This window comes from Phalacrocorax carbo, chromosome 6 (genome assembly GCF_963921805.1).
Source record: "Phalacrocorax carbo chromosome 6, bPhaCar2.1, whole genome shotgun sequence".
Lineage (NCBI taxonomy): Eukaryota > Metazoa > Chordata > Aves > Suliformes > Phalacrocoracidae > Phalacrocorax > Phalacrocorax carbo.
This window is the reverse complement of record NC_087518.1, coordinates 54698734-54710867: the sequence shown is the minus strand read 5'-3', so window position 1 is coordinate 54710867 and position 12134 is coordinate 54698734. Positions and strand designations below refer to the sequence as shown.

Sequence of the window (12134 nt, the reverse complement as noted above, 5' to 3'; positions counted from 1 at the left end):
CTATTGCAGTTTGCATATAGAAAAATGATCACATTTTTAACAAGGGAAATGGGAAATCGCTATGGGATGCCCTACTTAGATTAAATTAGCAAGAAACTTGTTATCAGACCATATAAAAGATACACCATAATAAGACGTGACCTTGCAGAACCTTGGAGCCAATCTGTGATATTTTTCCCCCAGTAACCCTTCCTAATTATCTGCAAAGTTACAGACCCTTTTGTGGCAGGTTATTTTTCTGTGGATAGTAAGGGGGTTTGGGCTTTTAAATATTTAATTAGTCTTCTGATATGAGAATTGTTGCACATGCCAACTGCTTCGATTTTCAAACTGTGTTCATCCTAATTATGTTCAGATTTAGATTGGTCATCCCAAACCTCTCACTCTTGTAATTATTTACTCCTTAAAGATCATTCAGTGGAGAAATATTTTTCACCCTTATGGCTCTTTCTTTCCACAAATGGCTTTTCTGGTCCGTTAATTACCCACTCAGAGGATTAGAGTTTGTAATAATGCAAGAGATCCTGCATGTAAGATGAGTTTTACAGGGTGAAAAAGAATAATTTGTTTTTTGTAAACTTGTCTCAGGGAATATCCCCTTTTTGGGTTATGATTTTCATCAACAGAGGCCATGTGCCCACCACTGCGTATCTACCAATTCCACGGGGCTATGCAACGACTCGTTTCTATGGCTCAATAGAACTTGAAGCAAAATGCTGAGCAAGAGGCCAAAAGACAACCTGGTTATTTTTTGAGACTTTTAAAAGCGCAATCTGCTAGCAAGATGGTACAGTCCCTTTTCTCATAATTTTTAATGCGGATTCCATGGCTTTAAAGTTATATATATTTGACCAATAACTAATAATAAAATTACAACTTTTCTTATTTCGTCTTCTGATTTTTTCCAGAAGTGCTGTCCCTTGGTAGGTCTTTAATCAACTCTCTAACAGTGGTGTCATCTCCTATTAAAATGTGTCTGAGAGTCCTCACTACAAATACTTTCTTTTCTTCTGAGCGGAATGCCTGTCACAAAAGCACTGTTATTCATTACCCACAGTGATGTCTGGATCTAATTAATATCTGGAAAGCTTGCAGGGCTTCCAGGTATAGGACTTCCCCTGCAAAAGTATCCTTCTGCTCTAATTTGGAAAGCGCAATCCCACTTTCCTCTTTGCGATTTGAAGTTAAGGAATTAAGTTACAGATTTCAGCTGTGCACTTTCTGATTCCTCGAACTTCCATTTTTAAGCCAAACAGAGTTTAGGGGGCTGCTTTCATTTGCTTGTTTCTACATCTGCAAAAATCCTGCATACTCTGCGCTTGGTTTTTTATGCAAGTCAAGCAGATTCGACCTCTGTAAAAAACACATCAGAAAATTCAGTGGCTTGACTCTGTCAATGCACAGATAATCTTTAATTGTGTCAAAAATATTCATGATCTAATCCTTTTATCAAACTGTCTACCACTGAAGGAGTCTCATGTGCCTGCACAATTAAAAACCCCATGTTCGCCGTACATAATACTGTATTACATTTGATGCAAATCCTTTTCTATTGAAATAAGCACTGGGCTGACAGCAGGAAGTGACTGATAAGAAAGCAACAAGGCATTGCTGATGGCATGCATGATAACTAAGCACTAACTCATATGTGTTCTGTCTACAGCACATTACCCAAAGTGCTCCTGTTTTAAATGCGACTCCAGGAGGTGTTTTTTGGCTGTATCTCTGCCACAAAGGCAGCAAAATTGTCTAAGAAGCTAAATATACAAAGTAAATGATGTTTTCCATACCCACCAGTGATGCTGGCACTAGAATAATATACTGAAGGCAATGCCAGTGCTACTACGTCCTAGGTGAGAAAACACCTACAGCTTCAAAAGTGTAATAGTACAGTTGAGTTCAATGCTGTTAAGAAATTCAGTAAACAGGGAAAGGTTATGGGTTCAGAACTGTCACATCATTGTTATGCTTACAACTCAGCCTACAACTCAGGGAAGTGGTTGACTCAGCCACGTTGGACACCTTCAAGAGTCAGCTGGACAGGGTGCTGGGCCATCTTGTCTAGACTGCGCTCTTCCTAGAGAGGTTGTACTAGATGATCCCTGAGGTCCCTTCCAACCTGGGATTCTGTGATTCTGTGATAAATTAATGTATTAAATAGACATAGGGAGAGGAGCACAAACTCTTACACTGCTGGAAAAATGTGTGTATTAAATACATTTCAAAATTTCTCCTTCATCATATAGATATATATCCCAAGAAGCAAGATACCTGAGAAACAATGAACAGTAAGGTTAAAGATCAACAATTACTACTAAGAAAAGACCATAGATGCCTTTGCAAATACAATGACAAAATACGTATCTTGCCAGGTGAAATGTTATACAGCTCGGTGTCATTAAGAAGTTGTAAGGCTTGTTCCTGTAAGGGTTCGAACTATATGACTTTGACCAAGGTGGCTGGCTCAATGAAACAATTCTGCTATTTAATGTATTTTAAAAATGCTACAGGGCCTGTTTTGTGTGTACGTGTGCACGTGCGCATGTGTGTACGCATGCGTGCTAGAAGAAATTGAAATTCAAAGGTTCTGATAGTTACCGTATTATAGTGAAAAGCTGAAAAAAAAAATTACAGCTTTCAATAGTAAATCTGTAGTAAAGATTCTGCACTGCAAGCGTATTATAAAGCAGGTTTGACACAGAAAAATTCTACGTGATAAGAACCTTTCCTCCCCATCGATTTGTCTACAGCAGGCTAAAAATATACTGAATACCGAGTATTCCGTCTATGTAACACTCTTAAGACTGCATTAACTTCATTGCAGTAACTTGTTTTATAGGCTCAGTTCATCATGACCTATAAAATGTTAGGCTGAAATGCTTTAAATATCTGCTAACACCATGTGCAAGGCTGGAAGTACAAGGCACTGTGCTGTGAAGCAGCAAAGGCAGTACTCTTCTGAGAAAGTAGCACGCACTCTTATGTCACTGATATAAACAGGGTAAGCATGCTAAATAATGTATGAAACAGGCAGACAATCTTTATATAGAACAGGAATTCTAGCTGAATTCTTTGTTTGATTTTATTTTCCCAGTACGACACTAGTCGCCAAGATTGCTTCTTAAAAAACATGGAAGTTGACTCTCACACTAAATTAAAGAACTTACATGCAATCTCCTTTCATTCACAGTTATTATATGAAAGGAAAAAAATAAAGACCTCTTTCATTTGTGGCCACAGGATTTTTGCTAATTATTGTTCTGTGATATGTAGAAAATAAAATGCAAAGCAGGGAATTACCTATGTCTTTCATTAATGATGGCCCATTTATTAAGCAATTAGATTGCAATTTTATTATTACAGAGGAAAAAAAAGATAAATGTTGTAAAACACTGTTATTGCTTGCATCTTTGATCCTTAAACTTTTCCATTTCAGCAACCTCATTAACGTCAACATGCCATGAATATGGCCACCCCTTTTTAAGCTGTATAGCCTAGGCACAGGCAGAATCCATGGGATTCAGTAAAGAAGTTTTTGCTTGTTGAATTCAACTAAAAAGCTTAATTGAGCCACAAAGGTCAGAAGGTTCTTTTTACTATAAGTAAGAGATTATTCTGTGGCAGAAGGAAATTTCCAGAATATGAGATCTGCTCATTTCTATACTACTCTGTAGCTACTTTTTAATTTTTAAACCCATGTTACTCTTCTGTTCGTTTCCTCTGAATTAAATAGCTTCACTGTAATAACCTTTAAATTCTATTTCCTTTGTGTTATTAATGAAAACTTTCCACTTTCATCACTATGCTGACTTTATAACACTAAAAACTACTCATAATTTACTTACATATATTTAATTCATATTAATCTGTCCTAATTTATGATCTATACCCTGCTCTGCCCATTTCATGTACCTTTTCCGTGTCAGTTCTGTTTACTAAGTGATATTCAACGGATTTCCTATAATGCAACGAAGCTTAACAGGCGCTTTTAATTGCCTCGCATAGGAAACCACATCACTATTAATTCCACAGCAACGGTATAAAATAAAACTATTGCTTCTCAGACTCTAGAGCAATTAGACCTCTCGGCTATTTGGCTAACTCTGCTTCATGATACCCAGTGCAGTTAATTATATTTTTTGATGTTAATAGTCTCTGTCAGTTTCAAGCATAACTCCTCTTTGATGAATATTTAAATTATATTTGAATAAAAAAATAATCTTGGTTACATTTCATATTCAGCAGTCATCACAGCTTAATAAAGGTCTCTTCAGCAAGGGTTGAGATAAATGGCTATATGAACACATGTATAAAGTCCTAAATCAACTTATCAGATAATGTAACTGTTTTGGCTAAGTATTATCGAGGATATATTGGGGTGGGAGAAATTAATAGGCTTCAATTATTACAGTATTAGTCTATAAGAACTAAATTTGGCACAGTAATGTGTAAGTAAATCACAGGTTTTTTAGTAATAAAGTTCTTAGTGCAACTAAACCAGGAACTTATCTTGGCTAGACTAGAAATTCAAAAACTATATAAAATTCCTACAAACTCATCCAAGAGAACACAACATTGAACTGAAAGATGTTGAAGGTTAAGCAACGTTGTCTCAAGTCAAGTTCTCAAAGACACTCGTAAATTAATAAGAGAGGTAATTACATAACCAAAACATATAGCGTATGATCAATTGTAGGCTGAACAGTATGCACACCTAGTAGAGCCCATTTCACAAATCAGAAAAACTAGTATCCTAGAAAATCACAGGCTGAAGCATGTATTTTATGTGATGCTCAAATATACAAGGAACAGCATATAACACTTAAAAACTTACGTATACATATGTATAGTTATTTATTTTCACCCATGAACAGCAAGGAAAGACTGATGAATGTGTATATACCAGCCTGCCAGATAAGATATACACTGACTTAAGAAGAATGTGATGGTGGTTTTGCCAATAATAAAGGAAAGAAAACAACTGAAATATGAGATATGAAAACACTAAATAAAATATGAAGCTACGCCCTGGTAAAATAATGAATCAAATCTTTTATGAAGTAAACTAAATCTAAATTGTAAATGTCATTAGTTGGTATCAATGATCCTTTTGTTGTTTCCTTTGTAGCTTATCCAATGCTGTGATTACAGCAACGTGCGCGTGTTATATGCTTGCTAATGTGTAATATAATTTCTTCTGCAGAAAATAATAATAGAACACACTGCAAAGAGATGATCAAGTACCACTGACAGCTATTTCACCTTACCTGACTGCTAAGAACCTTGTAATATAAGGATTTGTATTTAATTTACTAAGTAATGACATGATGGAATAACCCTATTAATAAAGCCCCGTATTCCTAAAGAGTAAACTAGACCTGCTACTTTCATATTAAGAATTAATGATAGTGAAAATGCACAACGACAGATATGGTTCTTCTCAGTCACGGGTGTTACTGGTTGTTTGGGTTTTTTTTTTAATAAAGCCAAGGACTACAGCATGCTTTGTGAATATTCTAGGCTCTGTGATTATGCCTAGTTCATGAAAATAGGCTGCAAGCATTTCTGCTTTTTTCTTTTTATTTGAGTCGTAACTAAGTCTTGTGACTAACACATACAAAACAAGACAAAGCCAAAATCAGTCGGGCCACGGCCTGGTATTGCGAGAGCTTAGTTTAAAAATAAAGAGCATTTTAAGCCTTGGCTATATCAAAACACTCAGGGGAATGACTGCTGTACTAAGACCTACGTCTGTTTCAGATGAGTAGGAGCCTTCGTGTTTAAAGGATGCTTAAAAAAAGGTATCTTATGTTGATAATCTTGTATGGTAAATGTTTTGTGAAGCAGTTGTCAGCAAGCTGAAACAGAAACTGCTGGCATGCCAAAGCAAAGAAAGGACCCGGTACATGAGATAGGATGATACAGTACCACAGCAACTCCGATGTGCATAAATTCCGAGAACGTACGTTACCCACATCAGCCTGTGCTAGCCTATCATCCACGCCAGTACTTCCCTGACGCAAAACTGACCGACGTGCAAGCTTTTAATGGCCAGAAAGTAAGAAAAGGCAAGATATATCTCTTGTTCCGAGCCACTTTTCACTACATAGTATCTTTGGCAAAGGGAGGCAATCTTCATCTGCAGAAGGAAAAGCAAGGGAAAAAGCGAGGATAGCAGCAGGGGTCAGCAGAGCCCTTGTCTAAGCCTGGCGGACCCCCGAAGTGAAGTGCGCCATTACCACAATCACAGTCATTTGTGAATGGCAGAAAAAATCCTGCCTACGGAAACTGTTCTAAGTCACATTAAGAAATGCAAATCTGGAGTGTGCTACAGTTTAAACACAGAATCAACCGTGGGCACTGAGGAAGCTATTTCTGAGGCACTAAAATGCTTCTTTGTGGAAGTCTTCTAAAGGCTCGCGTTCAGCTCTGCAGTGATCCCACAGCAGGTCTCGCCTATTACCGGCAAAGCCACCCTGCACGCGGTGTGCTTTCGGCTAGACCTTTTCACTCCGATGAGTGAGATTAATCAGTTATACGAGATTTACCCACTATCCATCCAAGCCTGGAGTCCAGTGGAAGATTTTTCTTTGTTCACTCACATTATGGAACAGACCAAACTTGTTTTCACTTGAAAGGACACTAACACAGTATGACAATGTTTCCTCTGCAGACCTGACAAGCAGGAACAAGACAGAGGGCTTGAGATATGTGTCTTCTTCAGAGAAGAACTCATTTTGTTTTCTTTCAAAAATGTCTCACTCATTTATAGATACGATTTTTCAAAATGACATATTTGTCGGACATGTGAATAGGCGGAAAAGAATGAACATCTCCATTCCCGCACTCTCCCGTTGGGAAGGATTAAGAAAAAAATAAAGTCTCGGGAGAAGGAATGGATACGCTGCTTCCTTCAGCTTTCCCTTGATCGCTCTGTGGGGCAGAAGGCACTTCGCTTATATTTTGAAGACCCTCCGTCTAAGTGCAGCTGTCCTGCAGAGAGATGATGGACGTAACAGGTTAAGAGTATTACCATGTGAGAAAAGTTCATGGTAACAAAACCCCAAGCATGAACTCTTCACTGGTGTCATGATGGACATGGTAATTGAAGGTACATGTGTTGTATGAGCTATAGATAGGACAGGATATGTGCAACAGAAAAAAACACTCACTGCTGAAGTGGATTTATTCCTCTTTTAATCCTTTAACTTTACCGCAGCAATGTTTTAAAAGGGAAGGGTATTTTAAAAAATTGCAGTTCCCTAAGTTCATCTATTATACCTAACATATCTTTCTATTTATGCATACATATTGTAAAGAGGTTTGCTTTGTTTGTGCACATTTAAAAAGCAAAATGATACTGATTAAATATATTTAATAAAGACGTAAGGATCACATAAAGCCACAATTATAGTATAAACTGTAGATGAAAATAGAATTTCAAGACCATTTCAGTGCAGGATTGATGTAACCTCCTTTCTGTTACAGATCAAAAATAAACTGAATATACTAACTGTGAGATTATATTTTTTAACGTGGATGACTGCAAAGTCTGTAATTTTAAACATTTCGGATTTTTCCTCTTTCTAGCGATCACAAATATGCTTTCAGTATCAGAACACAGATCAGAAGTTCCTATTTAAAAAGTCAAGGTATTTTAGCCTTTATTAGGAGGGAACCAATGTTCTCTTTCTGAAGTTAACATTAATTTGGCTGTCAACATTAAACGCTTGTATTTTGCGTCTAGAGTAAATTATTCCATAGGTTCAGAGTTAATAGGCTGTATTTTCTTTAAATACAAAATGTTGATTTCCTACAAGCCCCACCAATAGGTATAACTATAAATTACTCAAAAAATAAGGTGTACAGATTGGAATGGACCCAAAAATTTTTAATATTGGATTTCTCAAGACTTACAATTATATTTTTCAAAATTATTATCTGCCTACTACCCAAGTATTTATTTAAATACACAGGCAAAAAAATGTCATCTATTTGCACTGTACAGGAATCACAAAGATAGTTATTGTGTCTAATCTTCAAAATAAGTGGGAACTTCTCCTAAACAAAAAGTTTAGGAGTGGGAAAAATGATTCCTACTAAAAAAAAAAAAAAGCCTATTTTTAATTCAGAAGAGAAAAGTCCCTGTATGCAGAAACTCTTCTTAGCAGCTTATTGTTCCACTATAAAATTATATACGCAATGTGCCTTTGCCTTTGAAATGTATTTTAAGTATGTATTTACAAGCACTTTTAAATATCCGTTTTTATTTTAAGCTAATAAAACAGCAATCCAAGCACTATGTGGTATGTATGCAACCCTTAGTGCCAGTCCTAACAAAAACCTACAGCCCGTCCACCTGCAGTGCAGAGCGGGGCTTTGGTGTTGACACTGGAGGCAGAAAGACCCCATAAATGCACGGGTTTGAATATAACCCACACAACCCACCTGCAATCCACTTACAATGGAAGTGGGCTTAAGACTAGGTCGTAAGGAAATTTTATCGTGTTAATTATCAGATCTCTGCTGTGCCTATAAAGAGCGGTACTAGTTAGCCTTATCAACTTCAAAGTCTCATGATGGTTTCTGGCTACGGCCACACAAACACACTTTATGAGCCAGCAGCTAGAGCAACTTCCTCAGGCTGCTTTGCATCTTCTGCTTCCCTTTTCATGTAATTTCTTTTTAAACGAAGAGGAAACAGAGGAGATTTGTCCCGGCTAAAGGACAGCGGCGCACCAAGGAGTTTCACTATTTTAAGATCTAACTGCCTGAAACATGGGTCCTCTGCTACTCACATACACTAGTCCCTCACCAAATATTCTAGAGATTAGCTCATTTCTATACTCAACTTTAGCGCGTAGTAGGATCTCTCAAATTTGACTGTATGCAATCGCTGAGGTTAATTATCAGAGAAGTGTGAAAGGGGAGAGGGATTTTCTAAAGGTCTAGCCTCTTCCTTCAAAGCTTTAATTTTATCCGTGCCAGTCTGAAGTTTACATGGAATCCAAATACATCTGAAAGGCTTTATTCTAGAATAATTGGGATGTAATTTCAATCAGAGACTAAAAATTTAATAACTACTTTACAAAGGTAAAAGCAAAGCAATGAAGTCATTAGTGTTCTAGCCAGGCTTCCTAGGAAAGCACTAAGTTAAAAATCTCTTGAGAACTGCAGAAAAGAAAGAAAAGTGGGGGAGAAAAGATTAAGTAGCAGCTTGTTCTGAGGAAGAGGAGCTGATGCATCAGTGGACACCGGCAAAGTTTGTGCGCTAGTATCTCAAATTCTCTGAAGGGGGAGCAGGGCATGTGATTACATGGCTTTGTGTTAAACTGGAAACCTCATCTTATTTTTCAATCTTCAGATTTCACAGTATTGATCTCATTAAGCTCCAGTTTTCACATTGTAACTGCAGTAAATGTAGTTGCTGTGCAAAAGCTGCCAAGTAATGTTGCAAATGAATGACCAGTATTTAATAATTGCCGTGGAACTACACTTAACTGCAGGTCTAAACTGAATGGAGCGGTCAAATGCAGGGGAAAAACCACTGCTGGCTGAAGTGATAAAAACATGTCATCAGTCCTTAGAAGTAAACACTGTAAAATTTTAAGTAGCAAGTAGAAACTATTGCAGCTATTCTAAAGGTATCTAAAGGTATATTCTAAAGGTATCTAGAACTATTCTAAAGGTATGGAAGAAAAGTTTTCCTGGTGATCAAATGTTCTCTCAGATTGGGTTTTTCTAGTCAGTTTGAAAAAAGAAAACCAATGAATCTTGTAGTCCTTCAGGTGAGATTTTCTATGCAATTGCTGCCATCAAAATACAGCTGATATGCTACTTTTAGATATCAGATCAAGGGCACGTGCTGAGTACCAAACAACAGTTTGCCTTAGACAACAAAAAATTATGATCACCAATGCAGTTATAAATAAATGAGATACAAGAACTTTTAATAATTCATAAGAAATTTGCAACATTCTTCTATGCTTGCAATATAGCACAAATTGAGCAATTTTGAGAAGCGATTAAACAAGAGGCAGCTTTTCTACCTAATGACAGGATCTGAGAAGGAAAACTATGAAAGTAAACTTACAAATTAGTATAAATGCCAGCCAAAAATAGAAAGCAAAATGTCAAATGATCTTTGCCGTTTGTTCAGACAAAAAAAGAGCAGAAATGAAAAACTCTGAGCATAGATATTCTGAACCAATGTCATACATGTGATCACCTCTCCATTTTAATCTGCTGAAAAAAGGTTAAGAGTGGAAGACTGGGGGAGTTCAAAAATATTCTCTGCTATCGTACACTTACAGCTGATTAATTGAAAGGGGAGGATTGAAATTTCAGCTTTCCAGTAACAGTTTGATGTCACTTTAAGCAAGACTGTGCCTCTATATTTGTCTCTGACTACCTTAATCTGTATATTTGCAGTGAACATAAGGAGGACTTTGATCAAAACACAACATGCATTTTACACAACAAGGAAGTCTGCAGAGAGGCACTACATTTACAAAAGCAATTGAAGGTGGTTTCAAAGGGAGTTGACAGATTAGAGGATGATGACACTGCTGCTGCGGTCTCAATGGAAATCTGGCTTGATCTAATTAACAACAACGAACTAGAACCACAAAAAGATAATTCAAACATGATTTAAAGAAGTTATATTACCTTTTTACTAGAGTACCGATGGAACCTTTCCCTACTGATCACAGAGCAAGTCACAGGTCGAACACAGAACAAGAATAAACGGCCTGATAGCCTTAATTTACCTCCAGCATTTGAAATTGAAACCTGAGATCTAGCCCAAATATTTGACTACAGAAGTAGAGACCATCCCTGTATTCACATGAAAATGATGAAAAAAAATAAGTCATACTCATGACAACTTGAGTGAATTGGGGAATCACAACAGAAGATTACTTTAAGACGTGACTATATGTCACCGGCTGCTACCGCGTTCCAACAGAACACAGCAAAAGGAGCACAGCGCGTCGGACAACTCGCATGTTTCCTTTGGCACATCCGTGTCCATGCACCAGAAAGCTCCCGGGTTGCTCCCATCTCCTTTTTGTTCAGATTGCTTATCCTAGGAAAAATGCACCGGGAGGAAAACTTCCCACCAATCCTGAACTTCTTCAGGCTTGTAGTTTAAGCCAGTAACAATGCCAGTGACTGATTTGTGCTGACGTTTCCACAACTGTCAGTACCAGGTGACTGCTGCCCACGTGAGCCTGTAGCACAGGCGTTTGTGTGAATCTTCGTTCTGGTGCACCTTCTGTACCAAAACCACTTTTATCGGCTCTTCTGATTGTCTCCTCTGAATGACAATCGCTGTCACTAAGACGTAACGTAACTTGTGCTCACATGCATATATGCTTCTGTACACGCACGTGTAATGGCGTGTAATCATCCCGGGATTTAATCATTCTGGCGTTTTCCACTGGATGCATTTTACAGGTGGGAACTATAGCAACGATTTACTCTGTTCGTAGGAAATGTGTAACTTTGCCTAAGAATGCAGAAGTTACTGAAAAATGGAGCAGCCATTCGGACACATTTTCAGTGCTGTTTGACCACCTAAAAGACAAGGAGGCAGGGAATCTCCAAATAAGTGAATTATTCCACTCTCCTTGCAGTTATCTTCCTGCTTTTTAACTTTTGATCACAGAGTTTAAAAAAAACATCTTCTCTAAATGCAGCTGGTAGTTTTTATTTCCTTCTAATATAACTAGATAGAAATAATACTACCTCAATAGCAAACTGGCAACTACAACTCAGCATTTGCTACAGTATATAACTTTTACTGTATTAATTCAGGCATTTTTCCTCTTTAGTCCTCAAAATGAGACATTTATTTTTACCTTTGTGTCATAATTTTGTAGGCATCTGGAAGGAAGCATTCTGTGTTCTCCATCTGGAAAGGGTCGGCATCACAGATCTTGTCATCTGTCCGTCCATAGTTAGCACTTTCTATCATAATAACATCGCTTCCTGGGCACCGGAGGTCAATGGAGTAGCCTTCACAGGAGAGCTCCCTCCTAACCAAACCAAACGGTAGAGCTGCTCGGCTGAAACCTACAAAAAAGAAAAGAAAAAAGGGATTGAGCCTAAAGGATATATTACAGTGGGCTATT

The 12134-nt window shown here is 37.5% G+C and overlaps 1 protein-coding gene across 15 annotated transcripts in view; it reads right to left on the bottom strand.

The window, feature by feature from the left end:
* Positions 1 to 12134, bottom strand: part of ADGRL2 (adhesion G protein-coupled receptor L2) — a 162125-nt gene that overhangs the window by 60745 nt on the left and 89246 nt on the right. For all 15 annotated transcript variants that reach the window (XM_064455387.1, XM_064455391.1, XM_064455389.1 and 12 more), the window contains one exon: positions 11862 to 12075. In XM_064455387.1, coding sequence (XP_064311457.1) covers positions 11862 to 12075 — 214 coding nt within the window. The remainder of the gene's footprint in view (positions 1 to 11861; positions 12076 to 12134) is intronic.